Source organism: Spermophilus citellus, assembly GCF_964194105.1.
Source record: "Spermophilus citellus genome assembly, chromosome: X".
Taxonomy (NCBI): Eukaryota; Metazoa; Chordata; class Mammalia; order Rodentia; family Sciuridae; genus Spermophilus; species Spermophilus citellus.
This window is the reverse complement of record NC_138190.1, coordinates 121214660-121240242: the sequence shown is the minus strand read 5'-3', so window position 1 is coordinate 121240242 and position 25583 is coordinate 121214660. Positions and strand designations below refer to the sequence as shown.

The following is a 25583-nucleotide window of genomic DNA, read 5'->3' as shown; positions in this document are numbered from 1 at the left end:
CCTTTTCTTGCTCCTGCCAGGTGTGTGCCATCCCCGGCCTCTGGCCTGGCCTTGGCTCCCAGAGTGGGGATAATTAGAATGTCATTTCTGCCAGGTTTGTTTTTTCTGGGTCACTGACTTCAGACTCCATCAAAATAGGAATGTTGTACTGAAATAAATTTATTTCCTCTTCCTCAGCCAGCCCTGGCTTATTTCCTGGGGGACCATGCTCCATAGGACTAGTGCACACAGACAGTTTCTGTACAAGCACGATAGTGTATATAGAGGTCCAAGGCAGGGGCACATGGTGGAGGAAGAGTCAGTGCCCTCAGCAGCAGCAGGCCTCACTGCCTCTCTCCGTGGCAGGGCACTGACACGCAAAGGCCTCAGACAGACGTGCTGAGGAACACATAACCACAAACTGCTCTGGGAGCTGTTAAGGCTGGTATTTAATGTTTATCCAATGGCCTCAGTCTGAAAGGCACTGTAGAACATGCATAACACAAGCTGAGCTTTATACCCCATTAGCACTCAAATTCCTAGCTGCCCAGAGGCATATGGTACTGACCAGAGAAGGCCAGTGTGGATGTGGAGGTGGAGGGCATGCAGAGATGTAGGAACAGAATGAGGTTTGCTAGGTATCTGGGAAACACCCAGAGGCAGAGGCAAAGAGCCCCAGGTGGTCCAATAGAGAAGGTCAAAGGCAACCTTTGTCCTCTTCACAACATCACCAGTTGCCCTCCCTTTTGAGACACAAGCAGAGGAAGAACCATATCTTACTACCTGGGCTTGCTTACTAAATACATATCAGACCTCTTCCAGCTGGGGAAGCTGTGGGCCTCAGAACGCAATGAGAACATATCTTGTTTTCAGACTGTCAGCTTTTATGAGGAAAGCAAAGCCTTCTTGGGGTTTTTACTTAAAGCCAAAAAAAAAAGGCTACATTATAGTTACTATTTTGGCTACAAATGGAATATTTTTTCTGCCTTTGTCTAGCCTAAAAGGAGACAAAGAGAAACTAGAGTGGTGAGGTGGAGAGGGGCATGGAACATAGTTCTCTCAGAAGTACCCAGGGATAAATATTCACTCTCAAGAAAATGTCAGGGCAGGCATTGCACCAACTCCTATGTCCAGAAAGGAACTCAAGTGCAGATCAGTACCTAGCACAGCACTTAGCACAAGGCAACACACACACACACACACACACACACACACACACACACACACACACATAGTCCTTTTACTTCTATCTCTTTAACATGTCTCAAATCCATCTACTCTCCATGCCCTCCATTGTCATTCTAGTTCAGGCACCATAATCCCTTACTTGGGCCACTGCCTGCCTCCATCTTGCCTCCACCTCCAATATAATCTCAATAGCAGCTAAAACCCAAATATGATCCATCTAAAACCCAAATGTGACCATGTCACACCCCTACTTAAAGCCCTTCAGTAGCTTCCCCTGGTCATCAGAATTAAATTGGACATGCACTTCCCTATTTTGCCTGGTATATTAGTTTGCTTGGGCAAAAAATGTCACAGACTGGGTGGCTTAAACAATAGAAACCTATTTTCTCACACTTCCAGAGGCTAGAAATTCAAGATCAAGGTGTTGACATGTTTGATTTCTCCTGAGGCCTCTCTCCTTGGCATGCAGATGGCCAGCTTTGTGCTATATCCCTCTGTGTATGTACAGCCCTGGCATCTCTTCCTCTTATTATAGAGACACCTGTCCTTTGGATTAAGACCCCACCCTTATAGCCTCAATTAAACTGAATTTACTCTTTGAAGGTTCTGTCTCCAAATACAGTCACATTGGGGAGGACACAATTTAGTTCATACCACCTGGCTACTGAATTATTTGTAGTAACCTAAATGGGTCATTCTGTCTCTAACCTCTGCACCTTCACTCTGCTGTTCCTTCTGCCCAGATTGACCTCAACTCTACTCTCCTCAACTTCCACCCCATTCCTCTCCTACTGGTCATCTCAGCCCCTACTTAGCAATCACGTTCTTTGGTAATATCTTGCCTCCTGACTCCCAGTTCAGGTGAAGTACTCTCATACCCACTCTGCTGTCTCCTTCTCATAACATAGAGAGTAATTGCTAAAGTTTCCTCCAAGGGCTCTACCAGACCATAAGTCATTTGAGGGTTGAGGCTGTGTCATGGTAATTTTTCAAGCCCCAAAACCTAGCATAAGGCTTAGCCCAGAGAATATTCTCAACAAACATTCAATGAAAAAAAAATGTTTCTTTCTGAGGGAGGGGGCACATGGGTGAACCAGGCCAAGCTGAGCAAGCAGTATGATACAACCTAGGATTCCAAACCAATAGCTGATGAACTATACATAAGTAATCCACAATATGGATATTACGTCTATGCTAACAATTGCTAAGTAAAATCGGTTTTCTGTTGTCCAAAAGACTATGACTGTTTTCAATGCATCTACCACACAATGAGAAAGAATTGTGTTTATAGCAATCCAGAAGCCCTAGGGCGATGGTTCTCAGAATCACCTAGAAGTCTTGTTAAAGCATAGGTGACTGGGTCCCCATTCCCAGGGGTTCTGATTCAATAGAACTAGTGTAGAGCCTGAGAATTTGCATTTCTAACAAGTTCCCAAGTGATGCCATTGCTGCTGGTCCAGAGACTACACTCTGAAAACTGCTATTCAGAGGATCCTTCTGGAATTGAAAAAAAAGAGAAAACTTTGCATTATGTTGGCAATAGCATAAATCATAAATATGTTTATCAGAAATATCCCCCCTTCATTGTCAGATATCACCAACATTTGCTGAAATTCTTAAGAGGAGAAAAACAACAAACCAATGTTTCTTTCAAGGTAAAATTGCCTCTGGAAAGATATGGTAACCTAACGGTGTGTGTTCTGTTCTGTTTGCAGGTGCGATTAGAGTGGCCAACAGACCTTGCAGTCAATCCCATGGACAATTCATTGTATGTCTTGGATAACAACATTGTGCTGCAAATTTCTGAGAACAGGCGTGTGCGGATCATTGCAGGGCGCCCCATTCACTGCCAGGTGCCAGGCATCGATCATTTCTTGGTCAGCAAGGTAGCAATTCACTCTACTCTGGAGTCGGCTAGGGCCATCAGCGTCTCCCACAGCGGGCTGCTCTTCATAGCTGAAACAGACGAGAGGAAAGTAAACCGCATTCAGCAAGTGACCACCAATGGGGAGATCTCTATCATCGCTGGTGCCCCCACTGACTGTGACTGCAAAATTGATCCTAACTGTGACTGTTTTTCAGGTATGACCTTATCAGCAATTCACCAGCTCCCCCTCTCTGTTTTTAAAAGAAAAGCATGCTTCAGAAAAGTCAAAAGGGTTCCTTGTAAACACTGGTGTGGGCTAGCAAAGAAAGGAATGGGTTGGCAGTCAGGTCACCTAGCTGTTCTGGCAACTGAATCACTGAATAACCCTAGGAAAGCCGCAAAACCTCTTCATGACTCATTTGCCTTATTTGTTAAAGACAAGCACTTGTCTCAATTTTATTACCTTGCTATACTGAGGATAAACTAGTTAAAGGAAAAATGTTATACTCTTTTCAAAAGTTAAGATCATTGTGCCAGTGTAAGAATATGACATTATTTGTACTTTCAAGAAAGAGAAAATTAATACAACCCACATCTACTGATTTGGCTATGGAAAAAATAATTCCCCTAGGTGACTGGTTTCCAGATTAAAAACATTCACTATTCGAGATTCAGAGGGTTCAAGAACAGAATGCCTTGGGGATAGAATAGCAAAATTAAATCCCCCAATGGAGGCTCCTAAGGACATCACTCTGCTATCTACCTTGTTTCATAAAAACCTAAAATTCTCTCCAAAACTAATAGGGTCCTTTACTTTAATTGAAATGGGATAAAAAAGAGTCTTTTCCTCCAAAACATGCAATGGATATTCCAGATAGCTAACAGACCTCTAAATGTCAACAGATGCATTATATAGAAACCCCTCCTTGCTACATGTAGCCCTATTAAACTACTCATCCAAGCCAAAATGGTCCTCTTACCTTTTGCCTTTTCTTAGGCCACAGCAATCAGGAGCCAGCAATTTGGTCAAAAGGACTTTTGATCAATATTTCCAATGATTTCCTGGACAATAAGTTTTATAGATATTTGGCTACTTTGTATCTTTCATTCAAGGCAAATCTAATGTTTAGTCTATTTATCAAATTTGATGCACCGAATCATTGTTAACATTTATAGACTTAGCATACTTTAACAGTGGAACAATGGGAATTAACAGAAGAAAGGGCTCTAGGCATGGTAGGACTGGAAAATCATGAAACAGATCCTACAAGCATTGACGGGCATAGTTCTCATGGATTTCTAGCCAAATTTTGTGTAGCTATCATTATTTGCTGTTCTTCTGTCTTACAATACAATAGATTCTGAACAGCAGGATTGAGGATTTCACAAAATTGGTGTAACTGAGATAATTACATCTTACTGTTCATCTTTAGTGGTACTGACTCAAGAATTACAATTTTTTGAATAATGGGTTTCAGAATCATCAAGGAGACCATGCAGAGAATGTTGGTTCACTGATTATTCCTTTTAAAATGATTCCTGATGCACAGTGCTTTCTGCCTATGGTGTGTTCATATAAATGCTCATGATGCCAATTACTAAAATCTAGATCTTTCTCCCATAGGTGATGGGGGCTATGCCAAAGATGCAAAGATGAAAGCACCTTCCTCCTTAGCAGTGTCGCCTGATGGTACCCTCTATGTAGCAGATCTTGGAAATGTTCGAATTCGTACCATCAGCAGGAACCAAGCCCATCTGAATGACATGAATCTTTATGAGATCGCCTCACCTGCTGATCAGGAACTCTATCAGTTCACTGTCAATGGAACCCACCTGCACACCCTGAACTTGATAACAAGGGATTATGTGTACAACTTCACCTACAATGCTGAAGGTGATTTGGGTGCCATTACTAGCAGCAATGGCAATTCAGTGCATATTCGCCGTGATGCAGGGGGAATGCCCCTTTGGCTTGTGGTGCCTGGCGGGCAGGTGTACTGGCTGACTATAAGCAGCAATGGAGTCCTAAAAAGAGTTTCAGCCCAAGGCTATAATCTGGCCTTGATGACCTATCCAGGAAACACGGGACTTCTAGCTACCAAAAGTAATGAAAATGGATGGACAACTGTTTATGAGTAAGTTTCTAATTCTCAACATAGTCTTTGTTGGATTTTTATTTGCAGTTGTATTACAGTAGAAAAATGGCTTAGTAATTGCTGGGTATTGTATGCTATTTTCTCCTAACAATCACAATAAAAAGTAAATAGTCGAGAAGAAAATTTTACCCAACTCCTAGGGTTTGGACCCATTTTCCCAGAGCAGTTTGTAGAGCATAATAATAAAAGCATAGACTGAATGAAGGAGGAATCAAGTATAGCACTGCAGGAGTCAGGAATGCGGTAGAAGTCCATGTACTCAAACAATTTACAGCATACCTGGGAAGACAAGGTAAAATTGCATTTAAATAACAAAGCTAGAGGATAGTTCTAAAGCAGTAAAGAAGCAGTGTGATTTAACAAGTATTTCTTGATCCCTGTGGGGTTTAATGAATGAATACATGAATATGTGCCCAGCCCAGTCCAACTCAGTATAAGTTGTGGTGGGAGGTAAGAGAGAAGTTAGAATATAAGAAATGGACCCTGAAAAGCAAGTGTAAAATTATGTGGATCAAATGCTGAATAGCAGCACCACTCCATTGACTGCTTTCGTGAAATGCAGAGCCAAATGCTCCCGTGTGGGCTTGGGTTTCCTCAGTGTCCCTGTGCAAGTCAAAGAATTCAGCACATATTGGCAGTTACAGACCAGATCTGTGACAACTTTGTTTAACTTGGAACAAACACAAAATGTGTCTGACAGCAAGCTACTAGGAGATGTCAAGGCATGGAAATACAGACCATTGTCCTTGCCTTTTAAAGCATGGACAACCTTGTTTGCACATCAATGCAGTTAGCAAGCTGGTCTGCCAGCACTCACAAAGCATTTTCCCCACAAAGGGAATTGCTGTACTTTGGGCCAGTATACTGAGGGAGGGTAATCTGTGGAATCTGAACCCAGAGCCAGGAATGGTGTTAAAGTTGAAGACTGTGAGAAGTAGAGATATTAAGTATGAGAGTTTCCAAGTGTGACTACTCTTGTGAGGATGTAGACAATATGGCCAGTCCCATGAGAGCTTCCTGAGGAAAGGGACAAAAGACTTGGCCTTCAAGCTTTGGATCATGTCCCAAAGAAGTGCCATTTATATAAAAGAGCTGGATAGCTGTTCTAGTTTCACTTAGAAAAAATGTATTCAGTTGTTTCTGTTGCAAGTGTTCCTTATTTTTGAAAAATTCTCTTATATCTTAATGAAGAGTAATAAACGCTAGTGTTCGCTAAGGATTTGCTAAGTGATAGGTGCTAGAGTAGGCGATTTACACTGTTTTTTAATTGACTCCTTTAATAGCAACATGGGATGGGTGCCCCTAGTATGTCCATTTTTTTTTTTTTTAATTTTTATGTAGTGCTGAGGATCGAACCCAGGGCCTTGCACATTCTAGGCAAGCACTCTACCAGGAGCCACAACCCCAGCCCCTAGTATGTCCATTCTTTGAATTAGTATTTCACGCCACAGTATTTCAAGTCCACAGTTCAAACCCCAAAATTCTGTCTCAAAAACATACAGTTCAGACTGGTGTTGTGGCTCAGTGGTAGAGCAATTGCCTCACACATGTGAGGCACTGGGTTAAATCCTCAGCACCAAATAAAAATAAATAAAGACTTTTTTAAAGCCGCATTTTGAAATATACTACCTTTAGGAATGTTAGCTTCTAATGAGAAATTTTAATGTCTTTTTTAAAGCCCATACCAGATCACATTGTGGCTGACCTTAGGCAAACAACTATTTTTTAATATATTTTTTTTAGTTGTAGATGGACACAATACCTTTATTTTGTTCATTTTTATGTGATGTTGAAGTTGAAATCAGGGCCCCATACATACTGGGCAAGCACTATATCATTGAGCTACAACTCCAGCCCCAAATAACTATTTTGAAAGCTATTGGTTGAACTCAGTCCCCCAATAAGAAAGGGCCAAAGTATTAACTCATTTTCAAAATAACCAGTTCAACCATTTATTTATTCAACAAATATTTCCTGAGCATCTACTCTGTGCCACTCAATTTTCTAAGGGCTGGGGATATAGTCATGAACAGAAAAGATAAACATGGAGCTTAAATGTCATTGAAGGGAGACAAGTAAGATATGTAGAACTTCAGGTAGTGATAAATTATATTCTAACTTCTCTAATACAATAGGGTAAGGGAGATCAAATGTGTGAGACAAAAGGGAGGGCAGGACAGCCTCAAAGGTAACACTGGAGCAAAGACCTGTAGAAGATAAATGAGTAAGTCATATGCATATCCAGCAGGAAGGAGGTATTAGAGGAAGAGGGAACAGCAAGTGCAAAGGCCCTGAGCAGGAATAATCCTGACATGTTCAAGAAACAGTAAGGCAATTATGTATGTATGGAGCTGAATGTGTAAGAGTAGTAGAGGAGAAAGGAGGGAAGGGAGAAAGGAGGCACTGGAGAGTATTATATATAATTATAAGGCACAAATGAAAACATTAAACAAACAAAAGAGTAATGGGGAGATTAAATCCTTTAAGTGGCCAGAGCTACTTCATTTTTTTTTCTTGGTAGAGGGATTTGTACCTAGGGTGCTTTACCATTGAGTCACATGCCCAGCCCCACCCCACCTTTTTTTTTGAGGCAGGGTCTCACTAAGTTCTTTAGGGCCTTGCTGTTTCTGAGTCTGGCCTCAAACTTGTGATCCTCCTGCCTTAGCCTCCCAAATTGCAGGGATTACAGGCATGTACCACCAACCCTGGCCAGAGTTACTTCATATAGGGCCTTAGGGGCCACTATAAAAATTTTGCCTTTTATTCTAAGAGGTGCAGCCACTGGAGAGTTTTGAGTAAAGGCTTGATGTGCCTAGCTTACATTTTCCGATTCATTCTGAATTGAAAACAGTATATGAAACAGGAAAAACTAAGAGGTTTGGGGAGGTTTTGTTGCAATAAGCCAAGCAAAAGATGGTGACTTGGACTAGTGGAGGGACAATAAGAAGTATTAAAATTCAGAATATATTTTGACAATAGAACTATAGATTACATATGTTATTTGTGATAAAGAGAAGTCAAAGACAATAGCAAAGTTTTTGGCCTAAGCAAGTAGATATTGGGGTTTCAATTTCTCAGAAAAGATGACTATGCAGGGAGTGCATTATAGTGGATGGTTGTAAGGTGGGAGATCAGGAATTCAACTGGGATATGAGCAATTTAGGTAGACATCTAAGTGTAAATATCACATAGGCTAGTGAATAGATGAGTCTGGAAATGAGTAGAGAAGGGTGACATTTGGCATCTACTAGTGTTTAGATTGTATTTAGATTGATATGGGATGAGATCTCCATGAAATTGAGTGTAGACAATGAAGAAAACAGATCTAAAAACATTCTGGAGCACTTCAAAGATTAGAGTTGGAGGTATGAAGAGGAAGCAGCAAGAGGGTGAAAAGGAAAGACCAGCGAAGTAGGAAGAAAACTGGGAAAGTGGACTATTCTAGAAGCCAGTTGTCTTAGTCTGATTGTGCTATTGTAAGCAAAACTTCAGAGTGGGTAATTTATAAACAGTAGGAATTGATTTCTCCAGTTCTGCAGGTAGGGAAGTCCCAGACCAAGGTGCCAGCAGTCAGTGTCTAGTGAGAGTTGCTCTCTGCTTCCAAGAAGATACCTTGAACTGTTTCTTCACATGGCAGAAGAGAAGAGCTGAAAGGGACCAAGCTACTTCCCTGCAGCCCTTTTATAAGGTCACTAATCCTATGCACGAAGTCTGAGCCCCCATTATCTAATTGCTTCCTAAAGGCTTCACCTCTTCACAATATCACATTGGCAGTTAGTTTTCAGCATATAAATTTGAGGGACACATTCAGATTCTATCACCAAATAAACCAGTAATTCAAGGAGAAAAGTCTGAACAGCTGTGTCAGATACTTCCAATGAGATGGGGCTGAGAACTGACTATTGAATTTTGAACTATGGAGATCATTGTTTACCTAGAGAAGAGCAGGTGCTATGATACAGTAGGGGGCTGCAGCCCAAGTAGAAAAGGTTTAAGAGAGAATGGATACACAAATGTTCATAGCACTATTATTCATAATATCCAAAAGTACAAACCACCCAAGTCTTCATCAATTGATGAAAGCAAGCAAAATGAGGTATATACATACCATGAAATATATTTAGCCATAAAGAGAAATAAAGTTTTGATACATGTTACCCATGGATGAACCTCAAAATGATAATGATCAATGAAAGAAACCAGACAGAAGAAGACAGAACTAGGCGTGGTGGTGCATGCCTATAATCCCAGTGGCTCAGGAGCCTGAGGCAGGAGAATCGCAAGTTCAAAGCCAGCCTCAGCAAAAGTGAGACACTAAGCAACTCAGTGAGACGCTGTCTCTAAATAAAATACAAAATAGGGCTGGGGATGTGGCTCAGTAGCCAAGTGCCCCTGAGTTCAATCCCCAGTACCAAAAACACAAAACAACAAATATCATATTATTACATTTATGTGCAATGTTCAGAAAAGTCAAATCTATAAAGACAAAAATCACATTAGTCATTGTCAAGAGATGGAGAGAAAGGTGAATGGGGAGTAACTGTTAGTACAGGGTTTGTTTGAGGGATGATGGAAATATTCTAGAAGTAGTGATTATGGTTGCTTAACATCATGAATGTGCTGAAAGTCATTTAAAACTGTGAATTTCATGGTATATGAATTATAGCTCAATAATAATAAAAAGAAAGTGACTAGGAAGAAATTGGAGACAGTGAGTAAAGAATTATTTGGAGGAGCTTAGCTGTAAAGAAGAGCAAAGAATTTGGAGCTGGAGGGGAATGGAATAAACAGAAGGAATCCTTTCAGTGAGAGAAATCTATTTGTTTACTAATGAAGATGATGCAGGACATAGGGTACAATTGACAATGCCAGATAGAGAAAAGGATGTTATTGTCAGTTCAGTTTGTGTGCCTGTATCCCACTGGCACCACATCAACATAGGCACTGTGTGGTAAGCAGAATCATCCCAGTGAGTGGAGTCCAGGTGGGTTACCAGGACTTGGTCAGTACTGAGTGAAAAGCTAACATCATTGTTGAATAACCAATCTTGAGCCACTAAGAGATAAGAAACACAGACATGCATATGGGGGTAGTAATGGAATTTTATGGCCACAAAAAAAAACATTAGAAGTCATGCAGGGGATATAGCTCAGTTGGTAGAAGTCATTTCATAAATAAGGAAATGGGGCCCAGAAAGAAACTTGCCCATTCACATGGCTCATTGGCTGGATCTAGAGTCAGGTCTTTAAGGTTCTGTTCCAATACAATTTCCACTACTACCACCTTACCACTACTACCTTCCAGAAAAAGAAGGAACATTGGAGAGTGCATTAGTGACTATACAAAGTCTGGAGTGCTAGAAGAATGTAGCAGGAAAAGAAAACTATGGAAGCACTACTAGGTAAAATAAAGGAGACTGAGCAAACATTTGTTTTTTCCTCTCACCATAACTCCAGCCAGAATCATTCTGAAACCCTCATGGCCATACAGCATCTGTTGAGAGGAGAAGGTCTCACTTCCTCCTGAAGCAATCCATTCTGCTGCTAAACAGCTTTCCCTCCTGAAACACTGCCCCTGTCCCTTCTTGCCTGTACACACAGGAATGAATAACTTCCCAACCTTTATAACATGACTAATTCTTCCTACAGCCTTCTAGGCACAAAATATGACATTTTACAAATTAAAAAATTGAATGATTTCTTTCACTTATATCTTCCACTACTTTAGCCAGTTGTGAGCATTCCAAGTTTTTTTTTCCTTATCCTTCTGAAACTGAAGAACAGAGCAGGACTAAGGTTGGTAGAAGGTTGCCAGGCCACAAATACCAGGCCCTCCTAACAACACTTGACTATTTGTCTGAAGCTTCTTTCTGTGGCCAAAGGAGGCAAATTATTTGCCAAGGTGGAAGCAAAAAAATCTGTTCTAAGATGAGAGAGAGGGAGAGAGAAATGAAACAAAATTTGGCAGGATGGAGAACTACTATGTAAAGGTAGCCAAACCAGTAATGCATTCAACTTTTTATTATCTGCAGTTATGAGAGGACAAATGACACACATGACCCTGAACAATGGATATTCTGAATGGGATTTTGAAAAGCATCTTGTACAGTGGTAGTGTGTTGCCTTTATTGTGTAGTGTGATTTTGTTTAAATAGTTTGTTCATTCCCATAATCCCATTTGACTTGAACCAGAATCGAGATTGCACACCCAAAGTATCAGTACTCTATGTCTCCACTCCCTGTAAGCATTCTGAGTATCAGGGGGAAAGCTGACCCCAGAGAAATAGCTAACAAGGAGGTGATTGTCAAGATATGAATATTGGCAAAATAAGGCAGGCATTCCCACCTGAGGGACTAGTGAGTTTTAATAAATCTGCCACAGTTGGGATCCAAGGGATGGGTTCCACAACTCACACAACAGTCAAGCCCTCTTCCCCCCAAGATTTGTAAGAGTAGCCATGATGTATTTGGTTGTGACTCTGACAAAGGTGTCTGCTCTACTAAATGAAAAAGGCCCCAGACTAAAGTCAGAGCATCAGTTGTATCACTATTTTAGGTCCAGGTTGAGTTGACAGTTCCTCAGACCCCTTTCCCTTTGTGGCAAGCCCCTCCAACTTTAAGGAGACTCTTTATTTACAAGATCTCTTGATGGGGTTGGAGGTATGGCTCAGTGGCAATGTGCTTGCCTAGCTTGCCCAAGGCCCTACGTTCCATCCCCAGCACCACAATAGACAATTAAAATTATCTTTGATCCTTGATATTCTGCATTCTCTATGTTATTGAACTTTGTTAGTTCATCTCCTCCTTACACACACACACACACCAGCCCCTGAAAAGTTGGAAAACCCTTTATAATATCTCTAGGTATCTTCTAGGCTCTTTTACAAATGCTCAGTTTTATCAAATATGACTAATAAATAATTTCCTGTTCTCCCCATAAGATTACAAAGGAAGGAGGGGCTAGATAAATAAGCCACATCTCTGGGGAGGATATTTGCCTGGGGATAGGATGTGATTCCCATGCAGAAGTGCTTATGTAATGATCAGTCAGTCCAAATATATGAAATGTTTCCAATGCCTTCTAGAATTCCAGAGTAGAAAGGGAACTAAGACACCATAAGGTCTAGCCCTCTGCCTCTAGGTAGTTAAATTATCTCACTTAAATAAGAATAGAGAATCATTGATTTTTCCTTCAGGTCTCAACAGACAGGACTCAATACCTTTGCTCAGACACTATTCTCTTTGTGCTTTATGCCCTTGATAAGGATCCAGAATGAGGCAACGAATAGTCATGGTTACTGTTAGGAAGAACTGAAATAAAGAAAGGGAGCAAACAGAAGTAGAAAAAGCTTTCAGAAGCTGCTAAGGAAGTTTGGCTACACTGCACAAGACATCTAAGTAAGCTAAGTGTAGTTCCCAAGCCCTTTATAGATGGTTATGTCTGTTCTATAACCACTTTGGCTCTCACATTCACCCCATCCTTTCCATTTCCACTGACAGCATCATATTTACACTCACTCAGCAAGGGTATGCAGTGAGAATCCACTCTTTTCCAGACACTGAGAATACAAAGATTAATGAGACATTGGTTCTCTCACTTGGAAGATGTGAAAGTTGGCGGACTAGTGAGGAAGACAAGTCCCAATGATAGGCACTCACAATACATTTGGTAGAGGCAAGAGGCCACCATCTTCTCTTATATCAGCTGAGCTGCAGCCCCCTAACAGTTCTCCCTGCCCCATGTCACCCCTTCCATGAGTCATTGCCACCAAAGCACTGCTCAGATGATCCTATCTTCCCCATGAAAAGCTTTCCATGCCTCTCCATTGTCTACTAACTATATGCTTACCTCCAAAGCCAGTATGCCAGTTCCCCCAAGCTCTGTCCCAGCATGCCTCTCCTTCTAGAATTCTAGAGTAGAAAGGGAACTAAGGCACCATAGGGTCTAGCTCCCTGCCTCTAGGTAGACACACCTTTTACCACCGTTCAGGTGGATCTTGTGCTCCACCCACCTGTATGCTTTCCGCAATCTTGCCTGTTTTCCATGCCTTCCTTCATTCTCTCATCTCTACCTACCTTTCAGGATTCAAACCCTACCCTTTTCTGCTCTTCCTCCTCCTTTTCTGCTCACCGAGTTGGAAATGACCTCTGCCTCTTCTGAGCATCTACAGTTCTTTCTTTACATAAGTACTTGGAAATATTATTCCATTAAACTTATTTGTGTGTTTTACCTGCCCTACTAGACTCTGAATTTCATTCAATACTATATCCCCAGTTCCTAGCATGAGACTCTCATATTTAAAGAATGAAAGACAAATGAAGACAAAAATGGCATTATGGACTTGGAAGTGAATCATAGGAAGTCATATGAAATTCTTGATGAGGAAAGAGAATCTGTTATTTCTTTAAAAATGCTTATTAGGTTGGTCAGTTTTCTGACATGAAAATGTAAAGAGGATCTAACACCTTTGTATTTCCTTTAAAAAATAAGTAATGGATTTTACTTTTATAATTTGCAATATTTTCTTAATAGCAAAGGTGGAGGAGCATCTAGTTTCTACTCTGCATAGTTTAGCTCTGTGTTAAATAGTCATCAAGGGAAAGAGCAAGCTATTGTTTCTGAGAAAATATGAAACCAAATATACTTTAATAATATATAAATATAATTTTCCCAACTAAACTATATGCTCCTCAAGGACAAGAATGAATTCTCAATTTCCTGTACAAATGTTTTCTTTGCTCCATTGGGACGTAAACACGTGCACATGAACACCTAAGATTTGCATGCCTGGCTAGGCAAATGTTGCACCCTGCCAGGTGGAAGGAGGGGGTTGTTCCCATGTTGTAGCCTGAAGGGATCCGTTGGAGCATATTGGCTTGTGCTTTACACCAAAGGATGCAGGCACCAAAGGGAAACACACAACATGAGAGATTTTGATTAAACGTGTTTCTTTGACATTCAGTCTGGAAAGATGCATTCCCCTGTGATGGTGGGGGACTCGAGCAAGCCATAGGAAATCAAAGGCTCCCTTTCTTTCTCATCTACTTTGAGCAATTTTCCAAAGTTGTGGGAATTATTCACTGATTATACATCTGCCTGTCACTCTTCCTTTGGAAATGACCCCACAGAACAGAAGTGGGACTATATGTTTTAATCCAGGGCCATATAAATGATTGAGCACATGAGAGATACCAGACTGCAGACACCATCAAATGTGACTGGTTTGACTGTAACTAGCCAAATTTGGGGTGCATGAGTGTGTTGGGGTGGGGTGCTTTGTTTATGATAGAGTGACAGCCAAACATACACTCTGAAATAAGGATGCCTATGTAGCCACAGAAAGAAAATGAGGCAATAAAACTTTTCAACCTTTTAGCTACTCAGCAACTGTACAGGCCTGTAGGAAATGATACCTTATTCCCCAAACATTGACTCTTTCACCAGAAAAGCAGCATCCTCCCCAGTGGTCTTAACTCAATAATGATAGTCTTGTCTAAGACTCCTTAGCTGCCTTCTCCAAATGTACAACAGTCAGTTGGAAAGTAGGAATGAGAACAGAATATGTGGGAACATGTCTGCAATATTGGGAATAAGCCTTAAAACTAAAATATATCTCAGACAAAGAGTACCAGTAACTTGACTTAAAAGTTGGTTGGTAGGTGTGTTAGGAAACCGGATTTATACACAGGTCTTTACTAATGCTCACTGGGACTTTTGACCCTTGTTCCTCTGCTCAGTGAATGGCCTTGTCATCTTGCTCTAAGGAGTAAACACAACCATTGATCTCTCATTTGCATGAAATGTTGATTTAAAACAAAGGGAGGGCTAGGAGTGTAGGTCAGTGGCTGTGTGCTTGCCTAGAACATGTGAGGCCCTGGGTTCTGTTCCCAGCACCTCAAATCAACAAATGTTTTGTTTGTTTGTTTGTTTTGTTTTTTAATAAAATAAGGCAAGGAACTGTGTGACTGAGAAAGAAGGAAACTAACCCCAAGCTCCAAAGCCTGTTGACAACCTGTATCCATAGCACCCTAAGTCAGATTTTGTGGAAGCATGGTAAAGAGCCACATTGACCAAGGGTTGAGGAAACCCCTTGGACATCAGGAAAGGGAAACAAATGAGGGACAGTTGCAGGTGCTGAGTGAACAGAGAGGAGCTGCCTGCATTATACAGACTCCCTTGTGAGGAAGACATAAGGCAGCTGCCTTCTATTTGCTAGCTGAAAACTTCTCCCTGCAGGGAAAAGCAGGTTGATATCTTGGGAGAATAAAGGCCGGCATTGTTTTCCTCCCCTGGAAGGAACACCAGGCAGAAAAGGTTGGAGCAAGACAGGATTTGCAAGCTTTTCTGTGCTCCTTTCTCATCAGGGGCCTGCTTCTTAGCCACAGAGCCCCAAAGCAAGCCAGGAACAAACAGGCTAGGTATAGGAAGTATTTTGCCATTAACCCTAGGCACAAATAGCACCACTCGGCTTTTTTTTTTTTTTTAATAATGAATCCTTAAGTGCATAGAAGCAACACACAACCATTTTGACCAAAATCCTTTTAAAGAAAGGAGACACCCAGTTAAACAACTAACATTTGGTATATCCGTGATGTCAAATGACCAGTTTGGTTAATTTTTTTCCTTTACATGACTTTTAATTGATAGCCTGTGTGCATACATACAAACACAATAAAGCATTGCCTATAGCCCCAAGTTCAGTTCTGTCCTACAAATTATGGGCTAGCCCCCTTTCCCAAGCCTACCACAGGCTGGTATAGGTTTTAAAATTTCAGCAACTACCCAGGCTGAGTCCTTTAAAACCTAGTGGATTAACACTGAATTACTATGGCTTTTTGCATAATTGTAGAGGGAAGGGATAGTAGAGCCAGACTACACCATTGTGTCAAGGCTGTATCCTGCTCACTTTGGGTAAAAACAATATAATTGTTTAACATTTTAAAAGCAAATAAACGTGCTTAAATATTTTGCAATTTGCAACTTGAAAAGAAAACAGTAATGGGTTTCCAAGTGCATGTCTTTACTTTTAATGAAGTGTTTATTTTTCATGGTTCTATTGGCAATAAAAGAACAGCTCCACATCAAAAGCCTTCAGGGAAGCAGTTTCCATTTGGAGGACAGTGAGATTGCCAATAATTCGGATCTTTTTTTTCAAAAAAGTAAACTCACTAGGCTATATTCCTAGATATGGGGTATTGCTTATTATCCCAGGTAATTATTATTTTTTGTCTCTTACTCATATAGGCAAATTACAAAACATTATACACCATACTCCAAAAAGATAAAAAGAATGTGACACCAAGATCAGGGGGTTCCAGAATGTTTTAATGAACATGTTTCCATTATCCTCTGTGCTTGTTCATTTTGTTGGAAGAATGATTCATTCATTTCAAATTTGGCAACTTAAACAGCAGCAAATTATAATTTTCTCATCACAATGCAAAGGCAGTTTATTGGCCTGCTCAGGCTTTGCGGGCCCTTTTTTGTGCCTTCTTTTCCTTTGACAATGGCACCCTCTGCTGGTTTTTGTAATCCATCACATCTAATGGGATCGACCCAAATTGCAAACGGAGGCCTCCTTGCAACATTGCACACAGCAGGACATGATTCATAAATCAGTTTTCCACCCTGGTGATTCATTACCAGATATATTTTTTTCTGTAAAACAGCACAGCTCAAGGAAGTCATCAGGAATTCAGAAGCTGCAAAAAATACCTTCGTTTGATTAATCATCTCTCTGACCTTTTTCTTCTTATTGAACAAGGTTAATAATACTTGTTATCACTCAAAGTTAAACTGTATTAGCTGCCAAGTGATTTTTACTTTGCAAAGGCCTGTTATCACTGCCAAGAGGCTTCAGAGTTGGGATTGGTTATATTCCTCAGGTATGACCCCGAGGGACATTTGACCAATGCAACATTTCCTACTGGAGAAGTCAGCAGCTTCCACAGTGACCTGGAGAAGCTGACAAAAGTGGAGCTAGATACTTCCAATCGTGAGAATGTCCTCATGTCAACCAACCTGACAGCAACTAGTACCATATATATTTTAAAACAAGGTAAGAATGTTTACAATTTCACCTGACTGTAACAGCACCTATCTCTGTGTACCCTCAAACCTGTGCATGCCATTAATAAATACAATTCACCTTTGACTGAGAAGATGGAGTCTTCTCCCTATTTTTCAGCTAACACCCAGACAAATTTACACCTTTCACAATTTCACATATCAACTTTGGATCACATCTCTGATGGATTAATGAGGCAAAATCCCTGCCAAGTCTACTCTTTCATCAAGTCAGTTCCCAACGCCCAGCTGTTTGTAAAGCTCTTTTAGGGTCTGACTAGGTTACATGAAAGTAATGGAGTCTTATTACTGAACTTAACATTCTAGATCAACATTGACATGGGTGAATAAAAAGGAAAAAATTAGGATACACACCAGGGAAAAATATAAGTGAAATGAGAATTTAAAAGTCATTCTATGCAAAGAGAAGAAATAATGGAAGAAAAATGAAGTAAGGATAATTTGGAAGGAATGTCCTGGAAGCTAAAGGGGAAGTGAACAAAGAGAAAGTGCTTTCCCCCTTCCCAGTCATTCAGGACTCATTCTGTTGTGGGGCCAGATGCTCTAAGAAGAACAATATTGACTTTTATCAGTGTTAGTATTTTCTGGGGTACAGCAACTGTGATGGTGTTCCAGGTGGTAAGAATGCTAAATTGAACTTCATACTCTTCTCATTCTAGCTCCCAGCATATCAAACTGAGGTGGCTGATCCAACAAGTCAGGGAATTTATAAAGCAATGTTTTAAAAATGAAATAAAAAATAAACACAAACCAGCCTGTGGTGTTAGATAGCAGTCTTTGATCCTAGAAACAAGATACCCCAGCTGTGAAAATAACAAGACCCAAATGGACAAAAAGCACATCTACCTGTCAGAGAGGTGGTCTGCCTGGAAGGCACTTAGCTCCTCAGCACCCCACCTGCCCATCCCTTCCTGAATGTGCTTCCTAAAGCTAAACATGTCTCTGTCTGGCTTCCTGCTCTTCCCTTTCTTCATCCTCGTCTTCCTTTTCTCTACTGTCTACAGAAAATACTCAAAGTACCTATCGAGTGAGTCCAGACGGTTCTCTACGTGTAACTTTTGCCAGTGGGATGGAGATCAGCCTCAGCTCAGAGCCCCATATCCTGGCTGGGGCCGTCAATCCCACCCTGGGCAAATGCAACATCTCATTGCCTGGAGAGCACAATGCAAACCTCATCGAGTGGCGGCAGAGGAAGGAGCAAAGCAAAGGCAACATTTCAGCTTTTGAAAGGAGATTGAGGGTAAGGCTTGACCTTCTCAAACTGTATGGGTTTCTTTAGAAACTGCAGAGCCTTCCTGATTGGGAGTCCCATTTCTCCAAAGCTTTTCTAGGTGACTGACTAGCTTATATGATATACTAATTCAACAGAGGGTGCTAATGGCTGATAATGGTTCAGTATCCTTAAATGAGCATTCTAATGGGAGCTTTCTTTGTCATTAGCCAGCTAAAGTGCTCTAATAGTAGCAATTTCAAGCACCAGGAAAGTCTGGCTGGAGAAATATGTTTAGTCAGGAGACCCTCCAGTACCCATCCCAGCATGCCCTGGAGATGCTTATCAGGTCCTACAGGTTGACCCAGGTCCCTGCTTTTGGGTAGTTATTGGAAAGACCAGGTAGGTACGCACAGAAGAATGAGAGATATAAGGCAAGCTAGGAGGAAATTGTATACTATCTCATTGCCATGAATACATATTCAGGACCAGATGGGAAAAAAAAAAAAAAACCTAGGACTGAGATCAGGCTGAAGCACTCAGAGAGAGCTTCCTGAAGGAAATTAAAGATTTGGGAGTTTTCAAGTTCTAACCTGGCACAATTCACTGCAGTAACCAGATATCTGAGTCAAAATTTCTTTTCTGCAGCACATGAAGCCTATAAACACCACAGCACTGTCTACCTTTCCCTTCTTCAATACTAACTTATGTTAGGATGGCCAGCTTTCCAAATATAGTAACATTCAGTATCAGCCCTACGGCAACTGCCAGCCTGCAGGAAAGACTCAATCACTATTGAGGCCAGGCCTGCATTGAGCAACCTGTGTCACATCTAGGGTACTAGAAATGCTTGCACTTTCTTCATTCATGATAAAAACTTAGTAACCTTAAGGCTATAGAAATGCAACTGCCAAGCAATAATGCAATTCTAGGGAGAAGCAGTCAAAATAGTCATATGGTTTGATATGGACAAAAGAATCTGCAACTGAGCCCACTTTTCTTTCAGCTCTGTTGGTGACACAGAGACACAGATGTCAGTGGGTGTTTTTTATAATATCTGCTGAAGTTGTAATTTGTAAGTTTTGATTCTATTTTTATGCTCTAACAGAGCATTTACCAGATATGCCACTGAATTGAGAGTTGAAACCAGTCCAAATAGTCAAACCTCTGTGTGTGTGTGTGTGTGTGTGTGTGTGTGTGTGTGTGTTTCATTAAGGGTTTCCATCAAAGTTCTTCAAGAATTGAGATCTCCTGGACACAAAAGCTCAGATGGGAAAGTTAGATGACATGGTCTTCATACTGGTTTTAAAATTATTTTATATTTTTACCTGTAAGAATTATCTACAAATGGCTTTTCAACCTCATGGATTGCACAGAAAGATTGCAAGAAATAAGTGATCTCTTAGTGCTTCCCCTAGTGTATGGCCTTGGTAAAGCATTACAAACCAAATCATATGCTAAGTGACCTTGGGATTTTCAGTTCTTTAGGACAACCACCCTGTTCTATGTGACCTTGGGATTTTCCATTTTCTAGGATAACTCACCCTGTGTTCTCCCCTCCATATGCACAATGAAGAAAAACTGTAAACTAATGTATAGCCTATATCCCAAATTGTTCTTTTTTCCCTGCAAGGATTTTATTTTTTATTTGTTCTTATTTAGATATACATGACAGTATAGTATATTTTGACATATCATACATACAATGTTGAGAAGCCAATGGCCATAAAACATTCCAGAGCTCTTGGTGTCGAGGAGTGAAGTGTTTAGTTTCATACTAATTGTAATTTGACCCATTTCACATCTTATTGTAGAGTTGAAAAGATTTGTGAACTGGGTTATAAAAGCAACAAATTCAAGGCCTCCTACTCTGTATGACCTTTAGAGTACTCCTTAAGGTCCTTGAATTGAAGAATTGGAGCTCCTTATTGACTAGGTGATGTTACTGTGCATCTCCCTAGACATCTAATAACAATAACTATACTTTGCACATATTTAGTGCACTAGAATTAACAAAATGCTGTCACAGCCATAATTTCATTTGATCCCTACATACATCAATTTTTATTCCCAATTTATAGATGAGGAGACTGAGGCCCAGAGAGGTTAAGTGATTTGCCCAAAGTCAAACAGCTATTAAAGGGTCACAGCCAGAGCCAAAATGCAGGTCTTCACCTAGTGCAGCATCTTTCCACTGCATCATGCTTGGCTGCCTTGTTCCTTCCAATAATTAATCTATAAATCATTGCCCCATTCAGTACAGCCACATTGGCAGGGCCTGACTCCTCATTTAAATACTGACAAAGAGACAAATAATCAACTCTAATGTGCTGGCAATTGTGTGTGGTATAGGGCATCTGGCTGGCCTCCAGGCAGAGAAAGCATGAAGGAGACTAAAGGAGGAAGCAGGCTGTTTAACTTAGTTCTTACCTGCCCTTCCCCTTTATGGGATTTTTTTTATGCTGCCACTTCAGTTTCCCCATATTAGGCATATATCCAGTTTAATGGAATGAATATGCTCCCAAAAGATAGGCATGGATCCATTTTGACAAAGCAAATTCTCTTTTCCCACTGATCACATTATTTCAGAGGAGATGGTCCTTCCCTTATAAGGGACAAGCTGATGATAACTTTCTTTTTTCATGAACCAAATATGCAGTGACCCCATTTTTAAGTATAACTGTAAAGAATAAGCTTCTCTGATGCCCTCAAGTACCTGGATACTTCAACTGAATCATACATTTCTCCTGCTGAAGATTCCACTCCAGAGCATGGACAGATGAGGCTCACCAAAGCCTTTGGGACACAATTTCAGGTAGATAGTCACACAACATATAAAGCCCTGCTGTACTATGGGAAATGTAGCTCCTCTGAAAACCCACACAAAGGTGTGATTGTAATCTATAAATGTGTTTAGGCAGCAGGTCATAAAGCACTAATTGTTCAGGCACAAAGTAACAGGTTCATTTAAAGGCCCATTTGGTAAGATGATGGGCATCATATGTTACAAAAAGCTACCAATCATACTTACACTAGACCTTCTAGCTGGAAAGAAAAAAATCATAAAGTGATAGACCCCATCCTTGTAGATAAAGCAATATGGGTTGTTTTTCTCCAATGATCAGTGATTTTTTTCTTCACATAAAGTCAGGATCCCCTTCCACGTAAGGGAAGCAAACTATTGGGAAATGTGATATCCTGCACAGCCTGAGCAGGCAAGGGATTTGTTACCTCTGGGCCATCCTTCACCAGCACCATTAAGGGAAATAAATCACATTAACATCCTGAAATTTCATTTATTTAAAAAATCCATTTCCCCCAACCTGAGTTGTGTTTGAATCATCTTCCTTGCAAAGTATTTTTGCATCCAACCCATGTATCTTCTTATCTGCTGCATCAATCTGTCCCCATAAATACATTTCCCTAGACAATAGAAAAATTAGAGTGCAGATAACAATAGAGGCAATTGTAAAAGAATTGGACATTCACCAAAGGCAAACTGGTTTAGGAACTACAACCAGATTGCACCTTGCTGTGTCTGTGGATAATAATGTTGTCATATGAGACTTATCCCAGCATTGAATCCCAGTGTTCTTTATAAGATTTTGCAGTCTGAGTTGTAACGTTACAGCAAAACCCCAGAACTTCAGCCTACTTTAGTTTTCAAAAATGGAAAAAGCTTAGCACTTAAAACGAAAGTCATGAAATCAAGGACCATGATTATTGTACTTACAGGCAAAATGAAGCAAAGACTAAAATTCACAACTGATTTTTCCTCCACTAAAAGATAAGTGAAAATGACACAAGGGATACACACACACACACACACACACACACACAGACACATTTTTTTTAAGTTGCTGATGGACCTTTTATTTTATTTATTTTTATGTGGAGCTGACAATCGAACCCACTGCCTCACATAGTGCAAGGCAAGTATTCTATCACTGAGCCACAACCCCAGCCCAACACAGGTTACTTTTTAAATGCACATGTGAATGTTCATATATAAGCTGAGCTCTGAAAGGGAAAGTAAGCCCAGTTGAAACACAGGGTCCCATACTGAAAAATGATGGGGAAATGGGAGGTTGCTAAGAGGGTTCTAGCTTCTTCCTTGGTTCTCAGAGATCACCTTTGCTGACAGGACGCTCAGCTACAGGGTTCTCTAAGCTGGAGTTCTCACTTCCTACTATTATAATTTCTCTCTCTTCAAGTTTAGTGAAGGCACTTGTTTTGTGATAATTTATATAAGGATCTTCTTAGGGATAGATTAATACATTTAAAAAATGCATCTGTAATTTTCAGTCCCACATAACAGTACTTCTAGCCTTAATGGGTCATCTGGAGACAAAAGATTTCAGGCATCAAAACTACTAAGCAATATTTTGGTTTTGGGTCAGGGGATTTTGGGGGGACTTCAAATCATAAAAACTACTATTATTTTAATCTTGGGTGAACCCTTCTAATGTAACTAGAAATAATTATTTCACATACACCTTCACCTAAATGTAAGCATTAATATTTGATATAATTTTTAAATGTGTTTATGGTTACACAGGTGAATTAATCAATGGTAAACTATTTAAATAAGAGAAAATTGATATAGTGCAAAAAAGTGTCCTAGTTCAATGATCTTATCAAATTCAGGTGAGAAGAATGCGCATGTATTTGAGAAAGAACTGGCATGCCCATAATTTTGTCATTTTCCCATCTATAAAATGAGAGGTATGGATTATACAGTCTCTTATAACAGCAACTAACATTCCTTCAGATATTCCTTCTTTGTATTGCCAGTGGTAACTCATTTACTACTCAGCAATTTATTAAATGGGTCTTTAAATAACCATTCCCATTTAACAGATGAAAAAACTGAAGCACAGAGAGGTCACACAGTTTACTTGTAGTGATTACAAGAGTGAAACCCAGGCAGTCTGGACCAATAAATCTGAGTCAACTAAGATCCCTTTTAGCTCTAAGATTTTGTGGGCTGGCAAAGTGGGGAAGTATTTTGTCAGTAAAATAGGAAAAAAAAGAAAGAAAAGGGAAATTCCAAGTAAAATATTAGAGGCTGATTAACTAACACTGAATATATGCTCTGTGCATTTGTAGGCACCTCTGTGAAATAAAAGCAGGCCTAACTAAGATTTTGATTGTCAAACAAAAGATATCAATAAAAAATAAAATCTGTGGAATTAATGTTCTAATTAATTTTTAAATCCAGTACTAATCACCTTAAAACTAGTGGGAATAAAGCCTGCTACTTTAAAATCAGCTGTGACTTTTCTATCCATTTGTATAACTTCATTGAAATGAAATGCAATGTATCTTCCAAATTCTGATGTGGCTATTTGGTCCATCTCACTTATTCACTTTCTGACTTCTTCAGCAAAAATTTAGACAGGTAACTCAGTTGTGTTGTGAATAAATGTTAGACAGTGTCCTTGAAAATCAGCCTTTTCATTCTTATAAAGGAAAGAAAATCAGTTGCCATGCTTATAGTTCAGAATTCTCTCTCTCTCTCTCTCTCTCTCTCTCTCTCTCTCTCTCTCTCTCTGTGTGTGTGTGTGTGTGTGTGTGTGTGTGTGTGTGTGTGTGTGTGTGTTGGATTGAAGCATGGTGAATTTCCCTTTGTGAAGGCCAAAACAGCAATTGCCTATATATCAACCAAATATATGATCTAAAACCACCTAATAAAATATTACAAGTAGTATATTCAATTCAACTAACCAAATGAGTCTCAAACTAGAAGAGTTGAGGAGCTTTCTCTGGAGCAATTAGAACACAAAATCCTAAAAAGAGAAGGAATAGGAAGCAAAGAATACATGCTTTGGAGCTTTCCTCTACCCACCCTTCACAGGCACTTTTGCTTCTGCTGTCAGTGCTATTCAGAGTTTTCCAGAACACATTCTTTCCTCTTTCCTCTTTGATGCAAATACAAAAATCAAACCCTTCTTCTCCTTAGATTAAAAAATATTTAAGGGAAACCAAAGGATAAACTGCAGCATAGAAACACATTCCCCTGTTTTTAAAAAAAAGAGTACAGTCCAGCTTTCTTACCACAACATAACAGCTCATCAGTTGCCAAACTCAGAGATCATGCTCAACATGAAGAGAGCCTTGTAACTTGGGCTGTTGCCAAATTTTAATCCTTCCCCTTCTCCTCCCCACCCCCACCTCTCTACCCACCCCCAGCTTTTTACGGGGAAGGATTGATGTAGAATGTTTGGAGAAAGAGTGAAAATAAGGCTTGTTCACCTATGCTTAGGTCAAGGGCTATTGTCTTTCAGAAAAGTGAGCACATATATGAATATGAAGCTTTCCCAGCCTTGCCCACAATGCCAGCAGTCAGCAGCAGTCAGCCCAGTTCTGATTTCTGCCGTGGAGGCTAGTAGCACATAAGCACTCCAGAGGGAGGTTGGGAGGGCTCACCGAGAAAAGCATTCACCTTCCCAGGCTTCTCACACAAGATTTCCACAGGAGAATTGGCAGGGGGTGGCTGGGAGCCTATGGCATCTTTGAGCCCTTCATCCCCTTTCAACTCTTGTTGAATTTTACATTAACTTCCAAACCTGACTTTGAAACTAGTGTTTCAGCAGCATCCGAATATCAGGGTGCATTATCTAGAAACAGAGGATCATGGTTGCAGAAGTCCTGACAAGCAGAAAAAGAACATCACACTGTCTTCCTCTGCTTTCTTTCTAGTGGATTTTCAACAGTGATCCCTGATTGTGTAGCAGTAATGACTTTATTAAGAATTGTGTTCTTGAGTAGTAAACTTAATCTATCAGACAAATAAAACCACAAATTTAGTTGAACTGGAAATCACTTGTTACTTTGGCTCTTTAACTATCATTATAACATAAATTGTAACAGTTACAACCGTCTCCAGGAGTACATGGATATTTTACAGCTATTGTAAATGAACGGCATTACAGTTGGAGATATGTGGCTATAAAACCACAGGAAAGGTAGTTGAAGAAAGAACACCTGGTTTCCTAAAGGCTTCCAAGTGTTGCGTATCAAAAGACAGGAAATATGCGCTTCTCTATCACCTTTTAGGTGATCACAGCAGGTTACTATATATTTATGCAGTCTA

The 25583-nt window shown here is 40.2% G+C and overlaps 1 protein-coding gene across 1 annotated transcript in view; it reads left to right on the top strand.

Moving 5' to 3' along the window:
• The window catches only part of TENM1 (teneurin transmembrane protein 1), a gene marked incomplete at both ends in the record, with an annotated part of 577764 nt that overhangs the window by 536303 nt on the left and 15878 nt on the right, over positions 1–25583 (top strand). Inside the window, 4 exon segments of the mRNA XM_081278185.1 lie at positions 2883–3249; positions 4659–5169; positions 17076–17248; positions 18282–18517. Coding sequence (XP_081134311.1) covers positions 2883–3249; positions 4659–5169; positions 17076–17248; positions 18282–18517 — 1287 coding nt within the window.